At 56.1% G+C, this 27,303-nt stretch overlaps 2 protein-coding genes and 2 long non-coding RNA genes across 9 annotated transcripts; 2 read left to right on the top strand and 2 right to left on the bottom strand.

Moving 5' to 3' along the window:
• Positions 1 to 177: 177 nt before the first annotated feature.
• On the bottom strand, positions 178 to 7,937 carry LOC135316117 (uncharacterized). Of its 3 annotated transcripts, XR_010375568.1 has the most exons (4): positions 4,525 to 7,937; positions 2,251 to 4,217; positions 1,224 to 1,375; positions 318 to 627 (listed from the first exon to the last, which is right to left on the bottom strand). It is a non-coding gene; the product is annotated as an uncharacterized LOC135316117 (long non-coding RNA). The 3 variants fall into 3 exon arrangements; XR_010375567.1 differs by lacking the exon at positions 318 to 627 and adding an exon at positions 178 to 284 and having other exon boundaries at positions 2,251 to 7,928; XR_010375566.1 differs by having other exon boundaries at positions 2,251 to 7,924.
• Positions 7,539 to 17,003, top strand: LOC104041197 (multidrug and toxin extrusion protein 2). Its single transcript, XM_064468016.1, has 17 exons — positions 7,539 to 7,681; positions 9,584 to 9,685; positions 10,090 to 10,158; positions 10,550 to 10,698; positions 10,858 to 10,900; positions 11,625 to 11,669; positions 12,078 to 12,175; positions 12,403 to 12,500; positions 12,815 to 12,928; positions 13,163 to 13,230; positions 13,500 to 13,608; positions 13,700 to 13,775; positions 14,111 to 14,180; positions 14,826 to 14,958; positions 15,375 to 15,469; positions 15,688 to 15,769; positions 16,164 to 17,003. The coding sequence occupies exons 1-17, from the start codon at positions 7,571 to 7,573 to the stop codon at positions 16,388 to 16,390; spliced, it is 1,689 nt and encodes a 562-aa protein (XP_064324086.1). The 5' UTR covers positions 7,539 to 7,570; the 3' UTR covers positions 16,391 to 17,003.
• LOC135316118 (uncharacterized) lies at positions 7,976 to 12,092 on the bottom strand. Its single transcript, XR_010375569.1, has 4 exons — positions 11,954 to 12,092; positions 9,035 to 10,738; positions 8,797 to 8,943; positions 7,976 to 8,143 (listed from the first exon to the last, which is right to left on the bottom strand). It is a non-coding gene; the product is annotated as an uncharacterized LOC135316118 (long non-coding RNA).
• Positions 17,004 to 17,097: 94 nt separating the features above from the next.
• On the top strand, positions 17,098 to 26,272 carry LOC104041196 (multidrug and toxin extrusion protein 1). 4 transcript variants are annotated; one of them, XM_064468013.1, is made up of 18 exons: positions 17,098 to 18,020; positions 18,298 to 18,528; positions 18,888 to 18,989; positions 19,153 to 19,221; positions 19,489 to 19,637; positions 19,749 to 19,791; positions 19,921 to 19,965; positions 20,349 to 20,446; positions 20,643 to 20,740; positions 21,266 to 21,379; positions 21,494 to 21,561; positions 21,824 to 21,932; positions 22,114 to 22,189; positions 22,268 to 22,337; positions 22,664 to 22,796; positions 23,139 to 23,233; positions 23,733 to 23,880; positions 24,267 to 24,977. In XM_064468013.1, exons 1-18 carry the CDS (start codon positions 17,832 to 17,834, stop codon positions 24,485 to 24,487), a joined length of 2,058 nt encoding a protein of 685 aa, XP_064324083.1. In that variant the 5' UTR covers positions 17,098 to 17,831; the 3' UTR covers positions 24,488 to 24,977. The 4 variants fall into 4 exon arrangements, with proteins under 4 accessions (XP_064324083.1, XP_064324082.1, XP_064324081.1 ...); XM_064468012.1 differs by having other exon boundaries at positions 19,153 to 19,637; positions 24,270 to 26,272; XM_064468011.1 differs by having other exon boundaries at positions 19,153 to 19,637; positions 24,267 to 26,272.
• The last annotated feature ends 1,031 nt before the right edge of the window (positions 26,273 to 27,303 follow it).

Here is a 27,303-nt window from a genome sequence, read left to right as displayed (position 1 = left end):
CCCACGTGCAAGTACCCTCACCCAGCTGTGACACCCGTCCTTTAAATCACTGCCTAGAGGGGGGCGACTCCCAGCTGGCCTCATGTGTCAGTGAGGGTAGAGCAAGCTTTCACAAAGCCTGCAAAGCAAGAGCTCTTTGTTTCCAAAATCTAATGTAAATACGTGTTTACCCTTATCAGTGGCGGTGGAAAAATCTGAAAGCCAATCCAGAAGTGTAAACACAAGTAAATTTGGCTGCGTTGAATTACACTGGCTGGCTGGCTGGAATAAAGCTGGAAATAATGCTGGAAATAAAGCTTAAACAGTGACATGCAAACCAGGCTTTAACATTTATTCACTCTTTGTAATCAAAGTCTGTAACCTGCAAGCCCACAGAACCCACTGCAGCACGGATCCTCAGCCGCTTTGGACCGACGTCCGTGTGTCCACGCCACAGATCCTGGCCCGCCTGCCCTGGCCGGCAAACACCTCTGCACACAAACACACACCCTCCCCTCTCACACGCCAGTGAAGCAAAATAAACGCGTAAGCGTGTGTTGGGCTGAGTCCGGAGGATGGGTTTGGGGGGCTGAAGTTTGAGGCTTTTGGGTTGGAGCATCTGCACGTGTGCTCTCAGCAGCGAGGGCGCTGCGAAAACGCGTGGGGAGCAAAGGGTGTGCCCAGGTTGGACACCACCTCTGTTTTACTTTTTGAAAGAGCCCCAAACCAGCACCCTTAAATCTTGCTAGCTACTGTAAAGGACACCTTTATTTTTACAACACTTCCTTATTTGCCTTCTTATTGTTGCTGCCTTCAATTGTATTTAAAATCATTGTACAGCATCGAGAGGCATTAGGGGATGCATTATAAATACAATTAATTATCATTATTATTATTACAGCTTTACAATCTCTCTTTTCTTTTGCCAAGACCTGCTCCCTAGAGGTGGTTCAAAGCAAGAGGAGTTTTGTCTTGTTTTTATTTGTCCTGCCTTATCTGCCTTAATTAAGTATTTGGGCTCTTCAGGGCAGGGAAGCTGTTTTTTAACTCTGCAGCCCTGAACCCGACCAACCCATGTGGCAATAAATATTCTGTTGTAAAAATACCATTTATGACTGCAGTTAATTTGTCTGGCCCCATTTTTAGTGAGCAAAGCAGAAGTAAGATGCTCTGAAACACAGAACAAATAAAAAGCATTTCTCCTAAAGAACAACAAAATAAGCGGAGGAAACAGCTGTTCTCACCAAACAACATCACAACGTGAGGCGTGACTACACTGAGGTTAAGCCACGCGGACACTTGTGAGGGTCCCGTTGTGGGAGGAGGTCTGCCCGTGCGCAGGCTCCGCAGCAGAGCCGTGGATTCAGGATGCCCGTTTGAGAACCAACGTGAAACACTGGAATTAAAAAGGCAGGATGACATGACGGGGCTTTTAATAAACAGTTTCTTTTCTATACCGAGACAGTGCCAATCTGCACTTCCCTAACTCCTATTCATTTTTTCTAAGTACTCTTTTTTACCCTGCATCCCCTTTGACTATTATGTATTGTATTTTTCACTGAAGTATTTCGCAAATATTTTGCTAAGGTATTTGGTAAATATTTGCCAAATATTTACGTTCGCCTGGGTTTGTTTCCCCCACAACCAGCATTCGTTAGGGTCTTGTTGGCAAGAAAAAAAAAATATTGATGAAAGGGTGAAAGTTCTGAGCCCGAGGGTGCTGCCAGGCAAAGACAAAAACGGCTGGAAAAGGGGCCCCATTCCCAGCCCCGGCCTCCCCCTCCACTGATGCCGGCTCTGCAGGGAGCGGGACGGAGGCACCCACGCCACAGTGGAGCGGGGACCCGTGGGGCACCACCACCACCTCCCGGGGCGACTGTGGGCCCGGAGCTGCCTGGTGGGGCCGGGGCTGCAGGTGGGGGCAGCAGCACCCCCCGAACCCTCACCTGTGCCTGCTGCAGGTGCCCACAGAGCCGGGGCGGCGGGCGAGCCCCCAGCTCTAGCCCAACGGCTTGGGAGCAGAAATGGCAAACTGAGTTGAGCTCCCGCTTGCCATTTCAAACTGGGGAAGCTTGTCAGGTTTTGCAGCTTCTGTCCGAAGCCGATGATACCGAGCTGAGGGGTTGTGCGCTCATCAGGCGGAGCAAATTAAACCCACGGCAGCAAAAAAGAGACAAGAAAGGTACACTCAGGGTGTTTTTTAAACAGCAGTAGCTGAGTTACCCTAAAGCTACAGCATAAAAGAAGCCATCAAAGGAAACTCCTATTTACCAACAGCAGAGAGAGACAGTCTGGTTAGTCTCGGTCTTTGCGAAGGCAGCTTTCCAGGACACAAAAGGAGCCCCAGGTTCGCTCCCAGCTCAGACAGCACTGCAAGGGCACGGGCAAGCAGCAGCACACAGCGGCGGATCCACAGCAATGCAGAGGCACGGAGGCCGTGTGAGGCTTGTGGGTACCAGTGTGACGCTAGATTGCTCGTTGCCCTTTTTTTTTATTTTTTAAAAACATGCAACTGCCTTTTGGACAAATTCCAGCCACTGTAAACATCGGTTTTGAGCTTTACTATAACCTTTCTTACAGAGGCGCACCTGCACTAGCAAGCTGGGACAAATAATGGTGTGAGCAGTCCTGTTCATGTGACTGTCCATGCCAAAAAATAGCAGTTACGGGCAATAAGAACAGCCAGGATGATTTGAGTCTGCTGAGAGCTGCCTGCTCCCGAGTCCAGGCTTTCTGACAGCCGTGTAACTGCAGGTCCTGTAGCCACTTCAGTGCAGCAGCTGCATCACCAGTCAGCACCATTTAAAACATCACTAGACATTATGTTTTTTGACATTATTGAACATTAATTATACCTTGGAGATGCAGGCAGCGATGGAACACCAGTTCTCCTGGGCCCAAGGAAGCCTTGTCAATCTGCAGGATGGACTTGAGAACATTTACGTGGGGTTAAGCAGAAAAACCATCCCTGTGTACCCAATAGAGAAGCTACCCTGCAGTAAGGGTCGCTATAATCTAAAATTATTAGCATGTTTTGCTAATGCAGTTACTACTCCAGAACATAGGGACTTTCTTCCACAGTCAGCTCTCATGAGAGGGGAGCTATCTGAAGACAGCTATTCTGGTTTGTTCTCCCTGTTGACAAGCCCCAAATCCATGTGCTGTATCCACTGACGGCTCTGATCACCTGATCCTACGGTGTGGCGCTTAAATAAAACCTGGTGTGATTGCAAAAGGCTCTTTACTTTTCAATTTAGCTATATTCTGAACTCCAGATTGCACGGAGGGGAGTGGTTTTTCCATGGTATCTGGACATCGGCCAGCAGCAAGGTCTCCTAAAAGAAAGAGACACTCTTCAAACAGTTGAATGTTTGACGTAAATCCATTGTGTTGTGACATTTTTCTTATTTGGTAGCTCTTAATCGCAATGGTTCCAGACATGGTATGTTTGTGGGGTTTACTTTAGTAACAGGGTGTTGGCTGTCTTTCAGAATACGGATGTACATATCTAGAGAAAGCCCTGGGTAGTCACCCTGCTGGAAATCAGCAGAAAAAAAGGCCTAATTCTGCTCTACAGAGCATGCAAGCAACTGCAATCCTTCCCTCATCTTCTTTCTTCTGGATTCACATCAGCATTGCTGAGAACTGCACAGGGTCCCAGCTGCCGAAACCAGCTCCAGCAGGGCAGGCCATCTGTCTGCTCCAGATGGTTTGTAGCTGGTCACACATTAACTCCTTCAAACAGGTCTGTGTTAAGGTGTCAGCCTTCCAAAACACTGCTCCAAATTCGCTGGAGGTCTAAACTGACCGAGTTCAGCGATGTTCTGCTCCAAAGGAATTTGACCCTTCAAATTCTTCTAACTGGTGTTGCAATACTGTTAATATCTGGATTGCTGAGGGCAGCTTGGTGCAAGGCTTAGAGGTACCTTTGACCCTCCCGATCTGTCTGGGAGCTGCAGCTGATGAGCCCTGCTGAATCTCGCCGGGCAGCTGGCAAGGTCCTTGCCTCCATCACAGAAAGGGAAGGAGCAAATGTGCTGGCATCCAGTGCCAGTGCAGGGCTCAGCCTGCAAGATTGCACCGACCCACGTCCCCTTCAGCAGCTCATGTGGCTAATCTGAGAGCAGGGAGGATGAAGCAGAGCCCAGTCTGTCGTGCTGGTGATGGGGAGACCTTGGGTCATCAGATCCTGCTCATCAGACCAGGTCCTGGGGTGCCCATTCTGCCTCCCAACAAGACTGGGATCCACATGTAATCACATAAACAGCAAACAAATATATTTGATTTCAAACAGTAGCAGCAAAACACAAGACGAGGATTTCAATCACACCCCATCTATGCATGTCGGGGGCCTTTCTAGGGGCTAGTCCTGTACCTGGGTCCTGGGGCTTGGAAGTAACATTTCTCCCCTAAGCCTTTTTAAAGTTCCCCCTATTCTTTCCAAAGTCCTTTCCCCCAGGTTTCTGCCTGATTCTCTGCCTCCTCTTTGCCAGCCCAGGGTATTGATCTCAGCAGGGTCACAAGTTAAACTTCAAAGGGACTCACACTTGTGCTGCTTGTTGAGGACCATGAACGGCACCGTCTGAGCCACATCATTTCCCCTCCTGCCTCCACATGAGATAACGACACTGCAGGAACCCTCTGGCCATCTCACAGCCGGGCTGGTGACAGCAGTCACACCACCAGCCAGGATGCAGGTCATGCACTGCAAAGTACGTCTATGTTTCTTCATGGCTGCCATTGCAGTGCCATCCCGCAGGCAGCACGGGCTGCAGCACATGCAGCCAACTGCCCGCTGCTCTGCCCGCCACAGCGGAGGGAAGGATCACGGAGAGAAGGGGCAGCCCCAGCTTGCCAAGCCCTGCACGAAGCCACACCAATTGGAGCAAACACCAGTGAAACTTGCTGCCTTTTACCTAGGATGAGCCTGGAGTGACACCTTCTCTGTCATTTCTTCAGTCCATTTTCCACCCTCCGAAGGCGTGGCTGAGGTTTGCACGCTGGCTGTCTTAACATCAGCATGAAAATCTCTATTTAATCTCTTTTCAGTGGTGCTGAGCAGTCCTACCTGCAGCTGAGCGCCCTGAATGGTGAGAGTGCTGAGCACTCAGGGCAAGAAAGGCCTCACGTCTCTGAAACATTAATGTAAGAATCTGACTTGAAGCATCCATGTCTGAAAATGTTGGCCCAGGACATTTCCATCCTGCAAGTCCGTTTGTTCCTCTCCTTTCCCCCTTCGGAGAAGAGCAAAATGTTTCCCTCAGCTCAGCCTGCGCACACTGCGAAATCACATCAGGGTGGCCCCAGCCACCCAGGGTGGGGGGTGGTGATGTGAACACCACGAAAGGAAGAAAAAACTGTTCCAAAGTAAAAATACGCTCCCAAACCTTACATTGAACTTTACATTGTTCTCTCCCTATTTGTGAAAAGGTTTTGGTGATCTGCAAATGAAATCCTCCGGCTACATTGAAACACTCAGGTCCTGAAGAAATGGCTTCAGGTAAATTTTGCAAGTTGCCCTTTCCCCATTGACTATGACCAAATTCAGGAGGAACTCAAGACCAGATTGTGGCAGCACCAGGCACTCTTTTGTCCAGAAATACCCTGATTTCATCCTGGCACGTAAAATGAGCGGCTATGACTCACCACTGCTATTATACGTTTTTTCATGATGTCACATTGTATCTGAAGGAGCAAGGGGTTAAGTGAAACATTAATGAGACTTTACATTTCTAGGCGGTGACACCAAGCTGTAAGGCACCAGGGCAGTGTTTAAACAGCTGTAAAACCAAGCCCCATTTTCCACTGTAATTTTCTGTGCATTAGAAATAGATTTGGTTACAGCTACTTGGTTACAAACTCCTGCACTTGGGTAGAATCTCACTCCTGTAACAACCCAAGCTCCCACCCAGACCAAGGCCTCTCCTTCCCAGGTGCTGGGCAAACGCAGCCATGGGCGCCCCAGCCAAACTTAGGGTCCAGTAGCCCCCCTTCAAATGTTCGCACCCTGCTAGCTGCGCTGTGGAGGCAGCTGGGCTCCAGCCTGCCGGGTGGGAGTTCCTGGTTCCGAGGGAGATCCCCAGGTCACCCTGTTGGTGAAGTGCCCGTGGGTGGATGGAGGGGAGGGAGAGGATGCCTAGAGCCAGCTGCCCCTGCTGTTATCGTAATGCTGATGGCAGAGGGGACATCCCTTTGGTCCTGGAGGATGTGCTGAGACATCCCTTCCTTTCCAGGCCCTTATGTTGGGGGACCCAGCCCACAGCCAGCACATTGTGGGTCCCAAGCCATTGCCCCACAATCAGGACCTCAGTCCGTAGCCACCACCTGGGGAGGGGGTCTCTGGATCGCTGATGAACCCCTGGTCAACATATGTGGGATTCCTAGGGGGTCCCCAACCCGTAGCCAACATGTATAAGGGCTTTAGATGACAGATAACAAATAGGGGGGTCCTCTGCTCCCCACACAGCATGGCCTTGAGTCCCTCACCAACACACGTAAGGGGGGTCCTCAGCCCACAGCTCTCACATGGGTCTGTCCCCAATCCCCCCTACCTGGGTTGGGGCAACCCCCAATATCAATTCAGGCTGGGGGGTGAAGGGATTGAGACCAGCCCTGCGGAGAAGCACTTGGGGGTGCTGGTGAACGAAAGGCTGGACACGAGCCAACAATGTGTGCTCGCAGCCCAGAAGGCCAATCGTACCCAGGGCTGCATCCCCAGCAGTGCGGGCAGTGGGTCGCAGGAGGGGATTCTGGCCCTCTGCTCCGCTCTGGTGAGATCCCCCTGAAGCGCTGCGTCCGGCTCTGGAGCCCCCAGCACAGGAAGGACATGGAGCTGTTGGAGTGGGGCCAGACTCACAAAAATGATCCAAGGGCTGGAGCTCCTCTGCTACAAGGACAGGCTGAGAGAGTTGGGGTTGTTCAGCCTGGAGAAGAGAAGGCTGTGGGGAGACCTTATTGTGGCCTTCCAGTGCTTGAAGGCAGATTATAGGAAAGATGGGGGCAACCTCTCAACCTCTTTAGCAAGGCCTGTTGTGACAGGATGAGGGATGGTGGTTTTAAACTAAAGGAGGGTGGATTTAGACTGGATGTAAGGAAGACATTTTTTACACTGAGGGTAGTAAAACCCCGGCCCAGGTTGCCCAGAGAGGTGGTCGATGCCCCATCCCTGGAAACATCCAAGGTCAGGCTGGACGGGGCTCTGAGCAACCTGGTCCAGCTGAAGATGTCCCTGCTCACTGCGGGGGGGCTGGGCTGGATGGCCCCTAAAGGTCCCTTCCAGCCCAAACCATTCTGTGATTCTATGAAAAAACCCACGGTGGGCCGCGGCCAACACGTGTGTGCGGAGCCGGGGCGCCCCCAGCTCCCGCCTCCCCACGGGCGCCCCCCGACAGACGGCCGGAGCACGGAGGTCGGGGTCCCCCTCCTTGGTCGGCGGAGGGTCCCCAGCCCTCAGCCGCTGCGCGGAGGGGCCCGTGCCGTGCCGTGCCGGCCCGCACCGCCCACAGGCGGCAGCCCCGCGGCCCCGGGGGCGGGGAGCCGGGCCGGGCCGTGCCCATAAAGCGAGCGGGCGGCGGCGGCGGCGGGGCGGCTCATGGCGGCGGCGGGCGGCGCGGCAGCGCGGTGCCTGCGGGGCCTCCGGCGCCTCCTGCCCGCGGGTGCCCGGCGGGAGAGCTACGAGCTGGCCCGGCTGGCGGGGCCCGTGGTGAGAGGCGAACCGGGGCGGGGGACGGGACCGGGGACGGGCCTGGCGCCCTCCCGCCCCGGGGGCGCGGGGGTTGGGGAGGGTGGCGGCCGCGGCGCTGCGGTGAGGGGCGGCCGCCCCGGGCAGCGGGTCGGAGCCTGGCGGCGTGGCCCGGCCACGCCGGGCTGTGGAGGCGAGGCTCCGGGCTGAGCCCGGCCCCGCCGTGCCCCCGCGTGGTCTCCGTCCAGCGCCCGCGGACGGCTCGGCAGCCCGGGGCGTCGCCTCCCCTCCCTCCCCGCCCGCAGCGGGGCCGGCCCCGTCCCTCCCGCCCCTCAGTCCGTGCCCGCCGAAGGCACGGCTAGAATTAAAACGCCACCATTCATTCCTTAATTACCATCCAAGTGCTCATTCCTTGCCACAGGGATTCCAGCTGCTGTCCAGTTTGATCCGTGCGCTCTGCTCCAGCGGAGCCTGGCAGCTCGGCTTTAAAAGAAAAGCAGTGGATTTGGGGAGGGGGAGATAAGCTATTAAATTGCTCTGTGAAACCATTCTACAGCCCTGGTGCTGCCACATACGCCTTGGGTGACGAGCAAGTCGCCTTGCTCGATGCCAGCCCTTCCAGCAGACTCTGGGTGCAAAGGTAGCCTATGGCTTGCTGTCCTGGAATCCTCCCTGGACTGCCCTTCGTCTGGAAGGGGACACATCCCTTGGCAGTCAGGGACCGACAGCACAGCACTGAGCACGTTTTGCAGATGTTTCCGCAAAAGGGAGCGCATACCACAGCCCTGGTCTAAATCCATCGTGCGTAAAGTTTTGTGCTTTGAAGCTTCTGCTTTATCCGGTAAATAAGTACCAACTGATGAACCTCTCGGAGGTGTCCTCCCTGACATCAAAGCACTGACCCGTTGTGATCAGGCAGCAGGGGAAGTATAGATGGGTTTTGGTTTCTGTAGCTGAATAAGCAGCCGTATCTCAGTCCCCTCAACTGTCCCACCTGCGGCGCAGCCTGCTTCTCTGTGTGCACAGATAACCTCAAAACCAAACCTACAGCTGTCACTAGTTAATTCTCATTTCACATCAAACCCTGCACTGGAACAATCACAGAGGTATGGACCCCTCCTGAGGGGATTACTCACAGCAGGTCGAACGTGCCCAGGCCTGGTAGGAGATCTGCATCTGCAGGCAGCGGTGGGAGGTCTGGACAGGAGAAGGTTTTGGTCTCTTGTTCCTCTGACCCCACAGGAGCTGTTCTCCAGCAGCATGCTGGGCTCTCGGCTTGCCAGCTGCTGGGTGGAAGGGAGCGTGAGCGGACCCTGGGCATGGTGCCCAGCCGTGCCCACCCCTCAGCGGGTATAAACGTCTCGTAACTCCTACCATCTGGTTCTAGCTCTGCCGTGACTCCATGCCCCAGAGGCCTGTAGAGGGGGCATCTTCCTGCCAAGGGAAAATGAGGTCTGGAGTACAGTGTCTGCTACAGCATCTGCTACAGCATCCTTAAGCCTTGCTGTAGCCCCTGGCAAGGAACAAGCAGGCTGGACTTGGCATCTCTCCAGCAGGCAAGGACGTTGCTGTTTGGGAGGAGAGTTTCCCCTAGATGCACAGAGGTGTGGAAACGCATTGGGATTTTTTTATTTTTCCCTCTCTGTGCATCTTGCATCCTGGAAAAGAGGATTTCTAGTGAAGCCATTAAGCCCCATCTGCCAGATCGGCTGCATAACACCAAAATACCACGGGGCAGGTAGAGGCATGCTTTAAAAGACAAAGCCCCAAGAGCCTGGGAGAGTCCTAGAGCTGGCCCCTCTGCCCCAGCAGTGCTGGTGGGCAGGGGTGGGTTCCCACGACAGCAGAGCCCTGGCCTTGAGGCAAGGCACTGCGGTGACACCAGGAAACCTGACTGTTCCTCTCCTCCTCCTCCCATCCTAGTTTGTCGCCCAGCTGCTGGGGTTCCTGATCAGCGTGGTCAGCTCCATCTTCTGTGGTCACCTGGGGAAAGCCGAACTGGATGCTGTGACGCTGGCCGTCTCCGTATGTATTACTCTGATTCTGCTCTGATTTAAAATATACAAATTATGTGTCACCAAAAGAAGAAAAAAACCCCAAACCTGTAGGAATGTATTTTTGAGGACCCTGTGTATAAGCACAGCCTGATGCAATGCAAACATCGCATCTACCAAACCTTTCTGCTTGGAGCTGCGCTCTTTGTCCTTTAGATATTCACCTCTTGCTAGATGATCCTTTTCCATGCCAGAGAGGAGAAGAGACTATTTAGGTAACAAGAATGTGTTATTCTGAGAAATGGAGAAGGGCTGGAAGCTTCCCAGAAACTTGCAGCAGAACAGTCTCCCCACCCAGCTGGGAGGGACACAGCGCTTTGGGCCAGGTCCCCTGTCACCCTCCCTTGCAACTCAAGTCCCTTGTCTCTCTTCCAGGTTATCAACGTGACAGGCATCTCCATCGGTTCTGGTTTAGCCTCAGCATGTGACACGCTGATGTCCCAGGTCAGTAGCAGCTCCCCCTTTCCTGTGCCTGACAGGGTTCAATTAGTGTTGTCTCACCTCCTGTGCAGTGTGATCTGGGCACAAAGGGCAGGAGGTTGGCAGCTTCCAGCCAGCCTGGGGCTACAAATGCACTGGCTGGAGCCTGCTCCCTCCCTGCAGCTCCCCCAAGGAGCCCTGGGCCATGCCTGGGCAGCAAAGGGATGTGCAATCCACCTGAGAGCCAGTTAAACCCAACCAGCCTGGCACTAGCCACTGCAGAGCATGGGAAATGCATTTAATCAGCCTATTGCTGTTAATTAATTGATGTTAACCTCCCTGTTAAATGTCTAAGGATTTGCCCAGACCCCTTGGTTCCCTGTAAAGCTTACCTTGGTCCTCTCTCCTGACTCAGACATATGGCGGCAAGAACCTGAAGCAGGTGGGCACCATCCTGCAGCGGGGGATCCTCATCCTGCTGCTGTGCTGCTTCCCTTGCTGGGCGCTCTTCATCAACACCGAGCGGATCCTCCTGCTCATCCGACAGGACCCCGAGGTCTCCAGGTCAGGGGTGAGATCGAGCCTGTCTGGAGCAGGCAGTTGGCTGTGGACGGGTTGCAATGTAGTGTTGAAATTAAGGTTCTGTGGAGCTTGAGTGCAATGCTGCTTGGCTTGGCTCTTGCTTTGCTGTATCATTAACTGGGGAAACAATTCTCTTTCCAGGTTAACTCAGGTCTACGTGATGATCTTTATTCCAGCGCTTCCTGTAAGTTGCTGCTAAAGCTGTTAGAAGCTCTGTATCCCTTGGTAACATTAGGGGAAAAGAGGGAGGGCCTTTGCCATGTTGGTCACAGGGCAGCATGCTTTAGGGTTTTACAATGTGCCCCTTGATCTTGAGCCTTAATAGGTATGTATTGGCCAGCAGCTGCCGGACCAGCAAACATGCACTCTTTCATCTTACTGTGCAGAGGCTTTTACTGCAGGCCATGTCTCTGCACAACACGTAACTGGCGATGGACATTGGAACCAGGGGCTCCAGGGCTCACTCTTAGCTCTGAGATAAAGGCTGCAGCTTGCTGTTTGCACACACTCATAGCTGCTGGGCTCTTGGCTGGTTACTCTGACTCCTCTAAGGCAGGGAGCAGTACCCCGGGGAATAACGGTCTGTAGGCTAATCCTTTCTTCCAAGGTTTCCAGGCTCTCTCACGCTGACAATGAGGCATAGACTTCCCATTTGGAGGCTGATGTCTCTTCCCGGTGGGAACGGGAGGTGCCTTTTGTTACTCTTGGCTTGGGGTGCAGCCAGTGCTGCAGATGCTATGCTTCAACCAGACCACAGGAGCTGGGTGCTGGGCAGCACGCCTGGCTGGGGCACCCTGAGAAGGCAGTGCTGGGAGCTGAGGGAAGGACCTATCTGTGAGTGTTAAATGGTAGCTGGCTGCTGAACCATAGAGTGGCGGTGCTGATGAAATGAATACTGACTTTTGCAGGCGGCGTTTCTGTACCAGCTGCAGACAAGATATTTACTAAGTCAGGTATTGTATAACTAGTCAGATTCTGGGCCATAGATTAAAGGTATTCCTAGGAACATGGATAAAGTTGGGGATCTAAGTTCATCCTGTTCTAGGGGGAGCTGGGCTGGGGAACGTGTGTTGCACAGCCCCCCAGCCGGCCCTGCAGGGCAGGGAGAGCTCATGGGAACCACACTTAGTTTGCTCCATTTCCCCATGGTTACCTCCCAACTCTGCATTTTGTCGATTGTACCAGCTCCTGAGCCCTGCATGCTACCTTCTGCATGTCTGGCACGATCCAGCTTTACCTGAAACAGGAGTCACTGCCTTGGCTTTCTCCTTGGGCATTGCTGAAGGTCTCCCCTGTGTTGGCTGGATGGGGCTTGGGCAGTGTTGGGGAAGCAAACTCCAAAGTCTCTCCTTGGCTTCCAGGCGATCATTTTGCCTCAGGTGTTGACGGGGATTGCAGCCAACATCCTCAATGTGGCCATGAATGCCTTCCTCCTATATGCGCTGAAGCTGGGCATGGTGTAAGTGTGAGCAGAGGTGGTGACAGCCTCTCCCTGGGTGCAGTGGTTTGCTCAGGGCTGCGGGGGGTGTCCTGGGTGCTCAGTTCTGCTGCTTTCTGCCCTCAGCTAACCAGCCTGCAAAGATAAGGCTGGAGGGGTCTGCCCCATAGCTTCAGCAAGGCCTCGCCTGCTGTAGCTGAGGAGGTTGGGGAGGGTGTCACTTGTAACCTGCCTGTCTCTCTCCCCAGGGGCTCTGCCTGGGCTAACACGGTTTCTCAGTACACCCAGGCCATTCTTCTCTTCCTTTATGTGTGGTGGAAGAAGATCCATGTGGAGACCTGGGGAGGTACCGTTCATAGCTTAATCCTTCAAAATACCAGTGTCTGGCCCTGGGGATTTGGCACGGTCACCAGCACCTGATACAGGATTACCAGCCCCTCACAATGGGAGGATGCTGTAGCCATGTCCTCAAGGCCTTTACTGTAGCTCCAAGTACATTCTGGCTGAGCATCCTGTCTCAGGAATGCAGCAAGACTAGGCTGATGTCCTGTGATCTTTGGTGGTGATTGCCCTCAGAGAGCTTCCAGAAGAGCATATGGCTCCCCTTTGTGGGAGGAGAGGGAGAACATGCATTCATTTTGCTTTACCTCCTCATTGCAGGTTGGACCAGGGACTGCCTCCTGGACTGGGGCTCCTTTATCTGGCTGGCGGTGCCCGGCATGCTTATGATGTGTATTGAATGGTGGACCTTTGAGATTGGGAGCTTCTTAGCAGGTGAGTCCAAATCCTCTTTTTCCTCTGGTTTGACAGGTCATCTTCCAGCCACGCCTGCTGCAGTGGCTGCCTCCTGAGTGTGTCCCCAGGGCACCTCCTGCCAGCAGCCCCTGCATGTGCAGGGTTGGTTCTGCAGGATGCTGCACCTGTTAGATGGGAACCCTATAGTCACTGCCTTCTTGTAGCAATGGAGGAGTTTAATTCTGACCTAATGAAGTGATGAATCTTTTCCAGGGCTGCTCAGTGTGGTGGAGCTGGGCGTGCAGTCTGTCATCTACGAGCTCTCCTCTGCGGCGTACATGGTAAGGGCTGGGTGTATTAAACTGAGGTCAGCCTGGGAGGAGCTCCCAGGCAATGGCTCTGCAGATCAAGGCTGGGGAGGGAAGCAGGAGTCGGTACCAGGCAGGTGATGACTCTCAGGCCTGCTCTGCGGCTGCACGTCCAGGGGTGGGCTGCAGATGGAAAATCCCTTTACTGCAGTAATGCCAATTTGCCCCAAATTCCCCACTGAGGAAGAAAATTGCTGCGGGCTCTCTTGCCACTCACCCTCTCCTTGTCTCCTGCTACTCAGGTGCCTCTGGGCTTCAGCGTGGCTGCGAGTGTCAGAGTGGGCAATGCCTTGGGATCAGGGGACGTGGTGCAAGCCAAGACCTCCTGCATTACTGCCTTGATGTGCACAGGTCAGCCCAGGTCCTGCAGAGGGAAATAAAGGAGCAGGACACGTTGCCCTTGAGGCAAGCAATTTGACTGTTTCTTGTTTTTTTTTTCCAGAGGTTTTTGCTGTGGTGGTTGCGGTGTTACTGGGAACCCTAAAGGATGTGGTGGGATACATCTTCACCAGTGACAAGTGGGTTAACAGCTTGCTTTTGAGTATTATTACCTTCTTGGAGTAGAGTATGTGATTTATATCCCAGGAGCTGCTCAGAAGCTGCTGACAGATAGAGTTCATAAACCTCCATCTGCCAAATATGTTCCTCCCTTGCTGCCTGGTGTCAGCGGGCAGCACGGATGCTGCTGACACTGGGACACTACCATAGTGGTACCCAAGCTGCACACATCCCTGCAGGTCTCACGGGCTGGGGTCTGACTTTGCAGCTGGCCGAGAGAGATATGTCAGAACTAGAGCCCCTTGGGGCCAGGCTGTGCTGCTTTCCCTGACCAGTACATACATGTTCCCAACAGGGAGATCGTTATCTTGGTGTCCAAAGTGATGATCATCTTTGCTCCATTCCACTTGCTTGATGCAGCAGCAGTGAGTATTCCAGTATGTGGAGCCATTCCTCTCCACAGGTTGCGGGTACAATGGAGAGTGCAAAGCTGCCTCTAGCTCTTTCTTGATCTGTTAAAATGATATAGAGATGTAAACTGATAAACTGTCAAAGCGGCCGCTCGCATTGCCTATAGCACCTCAGGGCTTGTAGCTGCCTATTGGCATTGCTGCAGAACTACCAGTTCTTTCTCCCTCTTTTCCCCCTGGCAAGGCTTTGGCTTTTTCCTAGCTTGTCAGAGCAGCGCAAGTGAGCGGCTGGATCTTCAGAGACATCAGGTACTCACAGCATAGCAGCAGTGCTCATACAGCTTGGTAGAGAGTAATTTCAGCCTGTTTCCTCCTGTTGTGTCCCTGGGGAGAGGGACCCAGGCAGTGCGGAAAGCACTGTGGGGTCTGCTGGCATGCCCCTCGGTGTCTGCCGGCAGCTCCACGTTCTGCGCCTGGCTCCGCAGCTGGAACGAGGGGAGCCCTGCACCGTGTGCTCTGTGATGTGGCTTTGGTCCCTCTTGGCCCAGTGCTGTGGGTTCCCCTATTCGGAGGGCCGCGCCATACCCCAGCGCTCCTGTGGTGGAACCTTCCATAGCACGTGCTGTGCCGTGTACTGATCCCTCTGCCCGCTTTTCTTAGGCGACCTGTGGCGGCGTGCTGCGGGGCACAGGGAAGCAGAAGATGGGTGCTATTGCCAACGCCATCGGCTATTATGCCATCGGCCTGCCCATCGGCATCTCGCTGATGTTTGTGGCTAAGCTGGGGGTGTTAGGTACGTGTGTCTTCCCTTTGGCTTTGGGAGTCTGGCTTTGTACGAGCTGCCAGCACTGCTTCTGCTGGGCCAAACCCCGTGCTTTGAGCAAAGGCTCAGCCCTGGAACTTGTGCTCGGATCCTCCTTCAGCTTGGTGGGGCTAGATTGCACGCTGAAGTGTTCAGCTGAGTCAGGCTCTGAGCAGCCTCCATCAAATGGGTGCTGAGATGTCCCAGTAAATCCAGGCTTGCTCCCAGCATAGGACCCCCAGAGGAGCGGTTTCCTCTCGCTGCCCTTCAGGGCAGCTCTTCCATCAAGACTGGGTTAGACATGGGGCAATAATCTGGCCCCACTGAAGTCCTTGGGCATTTTGGCAGTGACTGGCAAAAGCAGGGTTTCCTCAAGCCCTCGCTCAAGTGACTTTCCCTTGCTGCAGGTCTGTGGGTGGGGATGATCATTTGCATCTCTCTGCAAGCCCTTTCCTTCTCGGCTTTTGTGATGCGCATGGACTGGAAGAAAGCTGCAGAAGAGGTGAGACCTGTGCTTCTCTCGTGACTCTTAAAAGGTGTTAGGTGAGTTCCTGTCCCAGTACAATGCCACAGCTCTCTGGGAGGAGGCAAAAGTGAGGTGGGATCTGTCCCTCTCCTGTAGCAGAGGAGCAATTCGGTGCTGAGGGAGGAGGCTGAGGTTTGCTTGTCTGGGCAGGACATCCTTGCTCTGGGAAGGGCAACTCTTCTGTATGTTTTTAGGCTCAGGTTCGAGCTGGACTGAAGAAACAACTGGAAGATGTGAACTCCAATGGCACAGCTGCTAACAAAACATCTGCTGTGGGTATGTAACTGGGCCTGACAACAGGGAGGGAGCCTGTATTCTCCACCCAACCCTTCCTTTCCGTCACAGCAGCAGAGTCTTATCTTGCAGGCCCCGATGGCTGGAAAGAGCAGTGTTTGGTGCTGGTCCCAGGCTAGTGGCACTTCTCCTGTACTTAGTAGTGGGGTACAAGTTACCCCGTTACCCTTATCACCACCGTGGCTGCTCCAGGGAAGAGCCTGGGCTGCCAGCCAGTGCCTGCCTTACCTGGGAACATCCACCACTTTGCTGTGGCATGTCCCTGAGCCTTGGGAAGGGACCTCAGGACTTGTACTAGCACTTGTGCAGCATCAGACTGGGATCCCCTGACTTTGCAGCTCTGCTTCCCTGCAGCACTCCCCTTTCTGTTACACAGATTATGACTCTGTTGACACGGACACTGTGGCCTTGCCTGAGAGCATCGTAGGAGCTGAGAGGCAACCTGACCACCAGCTCATCGCACCGGAGGAGGCTGCTGTTGTCCCTGCTCCTCCGGCTGTGGTATGGAAGGCCCTGATCATCCGCCGCGTGCTGGCTGCTGCCGCTGCTGTCGCTGTCCTGCTGGTGGGCATACTGGTCCGGCTCCTGACTGGCAATGGCTAGAACCAGTGGTGCAGGGGAGCTGTGCACGGAGCAGGAGGGCACATGGTCATGTGCCAGGAGGGTGGTATGGGGGAAGGAATTCCCCCTCAGTTCCTTGTAAAGAGTCACTTTGCTCAGGTTCTGGTTAACTCACAATGTTTTATCCCACGCGCAGTGTTCTTAAAAGGGGTGAGGATGTGGCATCTGGGAAGAAAGTGCTTGAGAGCTGGTCTCTCTCCTGCACTGCACTGGGATGTCACCCATGGTAGGCGGGAATGTATCCTGGGGCTGGCCTGGGAAGGAGACGGGGACCTTGTGCTGCTGTCCTGCGTCCTACTCCCTGGGGCATTTGTCCGTGTCACTTGCTAATGCCAGAGGCTCTTGCTGCCCACAGCACGCTTCATCATGCACCAGCATTGTGGCATGGCAGAGCCCACTCGCTACTGCTGGGGCAGCACAGAGCAAGGCTGACTTTGCTGGAAGGTGGCTGACTCCTCTGACTGCCGCCGGGGCGTTGGGTGGTGGCTGCTGGCCCTGCTCTCCCTTTGTGTTACAGGCGCAGGGCCTAAAGCAACTTCTCTGCACTTTTGTAAGGTGGGATTTTTGATACAATAAAGTTTTCTGAGTAAATGTTGGGCTGTTAATGTGGTGTGAGCATGACACCGGTCAGTGGCATGACTAAGCTGTTAGAGGTGTGAGGCGTGTGCCTGGCTTGCGCAGCATGGACGACATGCACAGGGCAGAGCCTCAGGCTCCTGGCCCTGCATTCTGGGGCTGGCTCTGGGTGCAGTGGGAGCCAGGGTTTGAGCGGGGCTCACAGAGCACACTGCTCCCCTCGGGTATGAGCAGGGTTTGTGCACCTTGGTTACTCCTACACTGCCGCTGAGCCGCACGGGAGAGGGTGGGTGGTGTGCTGCACAACCCTACGGAGCCATCGAGGAACTGCTGTATCTCTTAGTGCAAAGGCCCCAGCACTGCCTGCCCTCAGGACCTGTCCCAGGCTCTTACCTGCAGCTGTGTGACAGCGGTGAGGCCATTACCTCTGTCGTGTGGCACACGGTCCGCCTTTGGAGGTGAATATTACCTACAGCTGGTGCACAGCACCTCCCAACTCTCCTGGTGCTGGCTGCCTGTGGGCTGGGAATGAAAAGACATGAGATGAAGGAGCCATCAACCCCAGCAGCCTCTGCCCCCATGTGGGGAGGATGTGGCAGCCTGTGCCCTGCTCAGAGTCTGGGTAGCTTTGGGATGGAAGCCTGCCTTGCTCTGCCCTGTGGGCTACCCCATCCCACCAGAACCCACCTCCTGCTCTGTGCGGGAGAGCGTCTGCACCCTGGCAGCAGCTCCCCTCCGCCTCCCCTGCCCTGTGGTGGGCCAAGGCAGGATGCTATATTTGGTCTGGCAGAAGGGTGCCGGTGAAACCTGACGCTGCCTTGCTGTGCAAGGCCGACAGCCGGAGCCAATGGGGCCGGCTTGTATTGGCCACCGCCATGCTGTGATGAGAGGGGCCAAGACAGGCAGTGGCCTTGCCACTGCCGGCAGCAGCTCACAGGAGACCGCACACAGATCCATGAGCCCTCCGTCGCTGCTGGAAGAGGAGGAGAACCTTCCAGCCCACTGGCCAGCAAAGCTGCAGCGAAGCCAGAGAGAGGTAGGAAAGCTTGTGGGAGTGAGTTGGGAAAACGTGGTCCCTACACCAGCTCGGGGCAGGCAGCAAGCACCTTGCACTGCACATCCAGGCTCCTCTGCGCTGCCCACAGCGGCGTACAGGACCCTCACTGGCCTCCCCAGCTCCCTGCCCTGCCCTGACCCACTGCCTGCACTTCCCATCACCGACCCAGCTGCCGGCAGCAGGGAGCATGCGGTTGGCTCGCCCAGCCCTGGCTGAAGTTCACCCCGCTGTGGTTACACATTGCTCACCCTGGCAGGGTGGTTTTAACAGAGTGCGGAGGAAGAGGGTTGTTTCACTCCCCTGGCAGAGCGGCAGCATGAAGCAGGCGACCCTCGCCGAGGAGCACAGCTTCAGCGAGGTGATGGCCGCTGGCCAGCACCATCTCACACCCAGCAGCTGCGGGAAGAAACGCCGCTGGCTTCAGCGCCTGGTCCCGGACAACTTCTGGGAGGATGCAAAGAAGCTGCTGGTGCTGGCGGGGCCGCTGGTAAGGACCCTGGGAGGAGAGCGCTGGCGTGTTGGGGCAGCCGCGATGCCGTGGGCACCCTGGGGAGTGGGTCCCTCAGCCAGTGGAGCCCCACTGACATGAGAGCCCCCCAAGAGCTCCTGGAGAAGAGGTACCTGGAGTGATGCTAAACACCTGGCAAGGGGCTCAAAACCTCAGGTCAGCTTCAGCTGATGTGTCGGGGGGGATTGGGTTGCCTGACTGGTTCTATGCACGCAGCTAAACATGTACAGCTGCCTTCCCCTCCCATCCCATGCTCTGGCCCAGAGGTCTCCCCCGAGCACAGCCACCCCTGCTCACCTCTGTTTTTGATTTCCACCTCTCCTCTTCCTCACTTATAGATCCTGATCCAGCTGCTGATCTTCCTGATACACCTCGTCAGCTCCATATTCTGCGGCCACCTGGGCAAGGTCGAGCTGGCCGCCGTCACGCTGGCCATCGCTGTAAGCATTCCTGGGTGCTGACGCTGGGACAGGATACAGGAAGGGAGGCAGAGAAGGGCAGAGGAGATTTCAGACTCCCACGTTTCCTTTTAGTCCCTCTCCCTACCTAAAAGTCTTAAATGCTCATCTGCTCTTTTTTGTTTTTTAAATCTCCTGTTTCCAGGTTATAAATGTTACTGCCATCTCTGTAGGTTATGGTTTGTCTTCGGCATGTGACACCTTGATATCACAGGTGGGTAAGAGGTGCTGGCTCTTGTCCTGGAGGCACAGGGCTTTCCAGCATCGGCTGATGCTGCCCAGGCACTGCGTTGCGCCCTGGCTGCACCTGCGACCTGGGAAGCTTCTCCCCCATAACAGGGAGCTCCATGGTCACATGAAAATACCAAATCCTTCCCAGGTGGTGCCTGGGGTGGTCAGGGCTGCTCTGTGGGGTCCCTGTCCCCCCCCAGCACCAGCGTGCTGCCAGAGCAGCAGAGCTCCCTGTCCTCTTGCCTTGCAGACCTATGGCAGCAAGAATCTGCTGCGCGTGGGAGTGATCCTGCAGCGTGCCATCCTCATCCTCCTGCTCTGCTGCTTCCCCTGCTGTGCCATCCTCATCAACATCGAGCAGCTCCTGCTCCTCATCCGCCAGGACCCTGAGGTCTCCAGGTCGGGTGGTCCCAGAGCCCAGACACCACTGGCTCATCCCTCCCTGGCCTGGTGGGGCTGGGGGGACCGCGGCCGTGGCCCCTCACTGACCGTACCTCTCATGTCCCTCAGGCTGACCCAGCGCTATGTGATGGCGTTTGTCCCTGCTCTCCCGGTGAGTCCCGGTGGGCACCCTGGATGCTGGCCACGCAGGCGGACCAGCCATCCCGCTCCTCGTTTCCACCGCAGCAGCGCAACCCCTGCTCAGCGCTGGCCTCATGCCATCCACCGATTTCCTTTTCAGGCAGTTTTTTTGTATAACCTGGAGGCAAGATACCTGCAGAACCAGGTGGGTCCTGCAGCCCTCACCCACAGAGGGCCAGCCCTGGCTCGGGGCTCCCCTTGATCACGCAAGCACAGTTTTTGTGCTTGCTGTTCCCAGTGGCGAGGCAGGGTTTACCCCCACCACTGTCCGGGTGCCCCAGAGCAGCCCTGACCCTGGAGATCACCCCATCCCACAGCCCATTATATCCATCTGCCTTGTGGTCCTCCCTTCACACTTCCCCACATCAGGGATTTACCTTCAACACACTCATTTTTCCAAGCAGGCGACGCCATCAGCAGCCTATTTTCTGGCTGGGAAAGCTGCTCAGTGCGGGGCTGGTGGGGACCTCCGCACCTCTCTCCCACAGCTTTTGTGATGGTGCCGTAGCCCCCACCTCCTCTTTGCAGATGATCATGTGGCCGCTGGTGCTGAGTGGGTTCGTCGGCAACGTCATCAATGTGATCGCAAACTACATCTTCCTCTACGTGCTCCACTTGGGCATCACGTGAGTAGCACCTGCATCCCACAGAGGGGGAAACACAGCACCTGGCAATGGCAAGGGACTTTTCAGGGACGTCGGAACCACCAGGCGTGGCCGAGCATCCAGCGCTCCCGGGGGCACGGCAGGAGGTTACAGTCTGTCACCCTGAACCGGGGAGGCGTGAGCAAGATGCCGACGACCTTTCTCGTTTCCTTTGCAGGGGCTCTGCCTGGGCCAACACCGTTGCTCAGTATTCACAAACCATTTTCTTGTTCCTGTATATTATAGGCAAGAAACTCCACGTGAAGACCTGGGGAGGTAAGGGCATCTCCCCAGCTCCCTCCGGGTCCCGCTTTACACGAGTGTTCATGAATCTTCCACCACTCCTACCAAGTGAATTCTGTTAGCCCTGACGGTGAAATATTAACCTCAGCCCGGTACGGCCCAGGAACGTGGTGCTGCTTCGGTGGCAGCATGTCATGCGCGAGCGTTGGCAGATAGCGGAGCAGTAAACATTAATTCTGGAGAAATGAAACTTTCTGCTGAGTCTTTGTAGGGTTCAGCCCCAAAGCTGGATGAGCACAGACGTAGGCACGAAGTTGTCCTTAGACATTTTCCTCCAGCAGGGATTAGCTGAGGGTTGCACCACTCTGTGGCCTACAGGATGGCATCAGCAGAGCTTCTATGTGCACGCTTTGCTGCTGGAGGGCCTATGGAGCTGAGGAGCATTGCCCTGGGGGCTCTGCAAACTGGAATGGCACCTCCAGCTGCCTCGGGTGCTCTCAAGGGTGTAACACATGGCCCATCTGGTCACCCGTCAGGTGACGTTTCTCCTCTCTGCAGGCTGGTCCAGCGAGTGCCTGCTGGAGTGGGACAGCTTCACCTCCCTGGCTCTCCCCAGCATGCTCATGATGTGCATCGAATGGTGGACCTACGAAATTGGGAGCTTCTTGATAGGTCAGCAGCGAGGGGCAGTTGTGACCCAGCACAGCATCCACGGCCGTCATGGGGGCTGAGAGCGGCTCTCCGCCGGGCACCTGAACCCAGCGCTGACCCTCTCCTCTCCCCCAGGCCTGCTGAGCGTCGTGGAGCTCTCTGCCCAGTCCATCATCTACGAGGTGTCCGTTGTCGCTTTCATGGTAAGGGCTGGGGATTATTCTTTCCAACCAGGGCTCCCCAGGGACTGTCCAGTACAGACACCCAGCAAAAATCAGCTCTAGCAAATCTCAGTCTTCCCCCTCTGCACTTAAGCCTCTCCCTCCTCCTGCCTATCCCTCCTACCGAGATGTTTTAAATTCAGTCCTGAATTCCTGCTCCCTCTCTTCTGGGTGGTTATTCCGCTATCGCGGGGATGGCTCCATTACCCGGCTGCACACACGAGCCTCGGCCTTGTGGTTACAGATCCCCTTGGGGCTCGGCACGGCCGCCAGTGTGCAGGTGGGGAACGCGCTGGGCGCCGGCGATGTCGAGACGGCCAAGAGATCCTCCTCCACCAGCCTGCTCTGCACAGGTCAGGCCGCCCGTGCACTGGGAAGCCTTTGCTGAGGCTCCTTCCAGGCACAGCAGGAGCAGGGAGCGTTTGCAGTTCTGTGCCCGCAGCGCGCACCGCTGTCCCCTGCTCTCTCCCTTCGGCTGCTCCTGAGCTCCCCGTCATGGCTGGGCCAGGCTCAGCGCTTTGCTCTGTTTTTCAGGGGGGTTCTGCGTAGCCGTGGGGGCCATTTTGGCTGCCACAAAGGACGTGCTCGGATACATCTTCACCAGCGACAGGTGCGTGCCCCTGGCTCCCAGCCCTGGTGTGCAGAGGTTGGTTTCCAAAAGCAATTGTTGGCTCTTCTCTGTCCCCAGGGAAATCGTTGACTTGGTGGCTTGGGTGATGCCTGTCTACGTCGTCTTCCATTTGTTTGAAGCCATGTGTGTAAGTCGCCTCGGGATGCTGCTGCTTTCGGTAGAGGACCCTGGTGCTGAGCAGCAGCATCGCAGGTCGGTCGGTCGGGGGTCCCTCAGGCTGGGGTGGGCACCAGCACCCTGCAGAGCTCCTGGGGTCGCTCCTTTGAAAATACCAAGTGCACAAGAGATGCCGACCCACAGGACCAGGCAGGGACACAGAAATAACTGGGCAGAGGTGGGAAGCTGTTTCATCACCGGTCTGGTTCACCAGCCCCCAGGCAGCGGCAGAGCCCTGAATTTGGCCAAGGCGGCACTCCCAGCCCTGGCCCCAGCCCCTCTCCCTCTCCCTGGCAGGGTGCCTGCAGCGGGGTGCTCAGAGGCATAGGCAAGCAGAAATTCGGCGCCATCCTCAACGCTGTGAGCTACTATGGTGTGGGCCTGCCCCTGGGAGCCGTGCTGCTCTTCGTGGCCAGGATCGGCGTCATAGGTACCGACCCCCAGATCCCCCCGTGGGCAGATGCAGCTCCCCGCCAGCTCCACCGATGGCTCGCCATAACCATCCCATCTGGCTCTGCCCTCCTACCGGGCTGGGGACTGGGCACACTGGGGTGGCCTGGGATGGCCCCTGCAACTACTGAGGGCTTTTAATTATACTGGGAAAAAGCAACCTCTGTGGGGCAGCCCAGCAGCAGGCACCCACAGCCGTCCCCTCCCGTGTACCTGCTGACCTCCGTGACAGCCCCTTTCTTGACTCACCACCCGGAGGTGCCGTCTCAGTTGGGTTTGCTCCAGCTGCAGCACCCAGCTGACGCTGGCGTGCCCTCTGCAGGCCTGTGGCTCAGCATGCTCGTCTGCGTCGCCATCCTCTGCACCTGCTTCATCGCCTACATCGCCCGCACGGACTGGAAGAAGGCGGCTGAGGAGGTAACCCGCCTGCCCACAGCATCGCGCCCTGCCAGCGGGAAGGTCCTCAGTGCCTTGGCTGGGATCGCGGTGGGATGAGACAGCATCATAGGTTTATCCCACAGGCCAGCACCGCCCAGGGCTGGCCTCCAAAGCCCCCAGCAAAACCCAGTGCTCCCGTGACGCAGGCACGCCTGTGTTCAGCCCTCTCCCACACATGCACTCAACGGCCTCAAGGTTTCCCTCTGCACCTTGTGCCACGCTTGGGGGTTGGGTATATGAAGCACAAAGCAGGTGGGGTGACTGAGGCTACCTCAACCCTGCAGCCCTGAGAATCACCTTGTGCCCCGCCAGCCCCAGGGCTGCCACCAGTCAGCACCTCTCATCTTGGGCATCTTTCAGCTACACGGTGCCATTTCCAGCCAGACGAACCCCGTGAGAGGCAACGTGTTGGCTTTGCTGAGTGGGGATTTCCCACACCACACGCCACTGGCTAAACCCAGTGCCTTCTTTGCCCCAGGCTCAGCACCGTGCAGGAGTGACCCAGCCGCTGCCAGAGGAGCCAAACGTGGGCCCCGAACCCTCCTGCAAGGCACTTCCCTCTGGTGTGGGACCAGCCCCACCACCCCACGCTTACCCCCCAGCCGTGGCGGTGCGGGCATGTGTAGGTATGGCCAGGAGTTGGGCGCTGTGTGCGGTGGTGGGTTTGGGTCCAGGAAGGGTCCCCAAGGATTCACGTAAGCCAGGAACAAGCCCACAAACCGGGGGTGCAGCGTAGCGCTGGTGAGGCCTCAGTTCCTGGGAAAACAGTAATTACAAGGATGGGCTTGGGAGGGTGAGGGAGGCTGGTGGGGGCACAACCTGGAGGGCTGGGGCACCCTGGGCAGTTCTCACCTTACAGACAACCAGCACCGACTGAAGCTCCATCAAGGGCTGGGGCTCTCCACGCTCTGGGCTGCTCATAACATTCTTTCAGACCTCAAACAAAACCCTCCCAAGAAACCCCTCAATCTCCCCAAAAGCCCTCGGCAACGCTGCCCCATGCTGCTTGCAGCAGGAGTAGAGGCGCAGAACGGCGTTGTGCTCATGGGCATCACCAGGATGGAGGGAGCGACGTACCAGCTGGAGCCCCGGGAAGCCACGCCTGCCACGTCGCCTCCGGCCACCGCCACGGTCACCAAGGAGCTGATCATCCGGCGTGTGCTGGCGGCGGCTGCAGCCATCGCGGTGCTTGCGCTCGGCATCGTCATAAAGCTGATGACCACCAAACACTGACCTGCACCAGGGACTCTGGGGACTTTGCTCTGGGGGTGAAAGCCCCTCCTGACGGACGGATGTACAAAGCACATACCAGCCGGCGAGAAAATCCAGGACATGCCTGTCCCATGGGAGGCAAAGCGCCACCATCAGCATTTGGCAGCATCTGCTCAGGCATCGCTTGGGAAGGGGCCCTGTGGCTGCTCCAACACCAGAAATGCTGCTCTGGGCTGCCCAATGCACACCGAGCGTGTGGGTAACCCCCTCCAGCCCGCACTGCCGGCTGTTACCCGCTGACCGGAGCCGAGCACAGCCCGGCTCACACTGCTGCTCCGTGCCAAATGCCAAATAAAGAATAAATCCAGCTGGACTGGGGCTGGCTCCTTTGGGTGGAGGCTGAGGGCAGAGCTCAGGCTGGAGCAGGGGAACATCTGATGCTGAGGGCTGCAGCCTGTGCGGGACCCCGGGCACGTGGGTCTCACCCTGCCCCAGGTGGCCGTCACAGCAAACAAAGGTTTCATTCAGCAAGGCTCAAGGTCAGCTTTCCGTTACAAGTTTGGAGGTAAAAGCCTACCAGTAAAGTATTGAAATTAAAATACAGATGAGATGGTTGGCTGCTCAGCCACTCTGGCCAAGGATTCCCCCAGACCTGGGACTCCGGTCACAGCCATGCCCCTGTTGTTGCCCAAATGCAGCGCACCAGCAGTGCAACGGTCCCTGACCTTCCTCGAGTCCTTGGGGCAGAGCGCGGCCTCAGCTCAAAAAGCCTTTGCTGTCACCTTACGTAGCCTTTGCACACCTAAAGGCACTTTCCCCTGCCACGAGACATCACACGTTTGGTCGCAGGTCCTGTCAAGGATGGGATGCTGCAGGTTCTTAGAGGCTCTTTCCCTCTGCTCTGGGCAGGCTGCTGGGGACAACCAGCCTGGACTGTCCCCGTCAGTAAGACTCACATTTTGTTAGGCTTATTGCTGGTATGAGACAGCTTTCTGAGGGGATCATGCAAGACGTTACGTAGATAGGCTCAGTAACAACTGGCTTTGCTTTGATACCCTCGTGACAAACTATTCCCCCATTCCCAAGAGCTTCAGATGGGCTCCCGTTCGCAAAGCAGTGCAGATGCTGCCTCACTGCACCTGCTGCCACTCTGCTGAGGCACGACCAACGGTGTAGGTCTGAATCGATTCCTGTGTCTCAGCCAGAGCCTCCAGCTTGGAGATTTTCTGCTTTAGGTGCATTTCATTTGCTTCTACCTCTTCAGTGCATTGGCTGCCTTGGAAGAAAAGAAATTGCAGCAAAAAATCTGTACAGCACTGGGACTGCAGGGAGTGAATGGTGGGTTACGGGTCTGGTGTGCTGCTGACGGCTGATCACACCTCTGGGCTGGGGGACACCACCTGGAGAGGCACAGAAACAAGGCTGAGCCCCACAGGGAGGGAGCAGAGCCCAAGGCAATGGGGCGATGGAGGCTGAGACCAGGTGGGGCTCAGGGGACAGAGCTGGGAACACGCACTCACGCGGACAGCAGAGCCAAAGCTCACCTTCACCACCACAATCCACAACTGCTTCAAGACGAAGAACTTGGCCAAATTCACCTTCTTCTGGCTGCCAGGTGGGTACCGGAGTTTGTTCGCAACCTCCATCTTCATGTCCTTGATCAAGCAGGTGTGGCGGTGGGAGGTGGTCTCGAAGCTGTGCTTGCCGTGGCAGGCGCCCATCCTGCCGTCACCCGAGACACAACGCAGGCAGGTCACACCATGCACGCTGACAGCTGCATTGCTTACATTCTGTTTGGCAGCCCCCAGGGCAAGCTTGGTCACAGTGCTTCTCACACCTGGAGCAGCTGCTCTGCCCACCAAGGGCGGGGAAGAAAAGAGCAGCTTTAAGTACCTACCCAGAAATAAGTGAGGACCTGCTCACTGCCTCGAACTGGTGCTCAGGCTGGTTGTGTCCACCCACCCTTGAAACGTTAACAGCACCAGCCCTCTCCTCCCCAGGGCCAGCCCTGCTTCTCCCACAAAATTTACACTGGGGTCGGGGACAGCAGGAGCAAGGTCTATTATTTCAAGCTGTGGGATATAAGGAGGACATTCAGCAACCTGCCATCAGAAACACCCAAGACCTCAGCCCTCTGCCCACAGCCAGGTTGTCTCGGCCACAAAGCCACGAGTCTGACAGCGACCACGGAAACTCGACCAGCTGCTTGGCCACAGGCAATCTCATCCCATGCCCCGGCACAGGAGAACCGGAGCTGCAGACAGACGTGCCAGAGGGTTTTCCACTCTGCTCCAACCACTAATGAGCCTTTTTACCGAGGAACCCACCTGTGAAAATACTATTAATGGAAAAATGCAGCTGAAAGTTCCTGAGTTGCCAAAGGGCAATGACAGCACCTGAGTCAGAGGCTGCTGCTGGGAAACTGAAACCAGGTGTCTGGGATGGAGCAGGGACTTACCCACACTGCCAAGGGCAGATCCAGAACTGCAGAGTGCACAAAGAGCTCGCTGGCTGTCCCGCCGCCACTGGAAGTCTCCAATATCACCCATCTGATCAGTGACCGGGATCAGAGATGGCACAGAACAGAGGAAAATCAAGACAGGCCACCAACACCATGGCATTTATGGGAGTGTCAAGGTGATGCTTGCATCACCTTATCGGTGATGTGCCCCCACCCTTCGTCAGGGGGGACAGGCTGTGCCTTGTTCCTTGAGAGCAGCTGGGTTTACATTACTTAAGCACAAAATGGGCCCAGCTGGAACAGCCAGGAGGCAAAAAAGCTCCATCTCAGCGCGACAGGTCAGAGGCAGGGGCACATCAGCCAGAGCCCGGGGTGC

This window comes from Phalacrocorax carbo, chromosome 17, assembly GCF_963921805.1.
Source record: "Phalacrocorax carbo chromosome 17, bPhaCar2.1, whole genome shotgun sequence".
NCBI classification, from domain to species: Eukaryota; Metazoa; Chordata; class Aves; order Suliformes; family Phalacrocoracidae; genus Phalacrocorax; species Phalacrocorax carbo.
The sequence above is the reverse complement of the archived record's forward strand: the minus strand, read 5'-3'. Positions and strand labels throughout refer to the sequence as shown.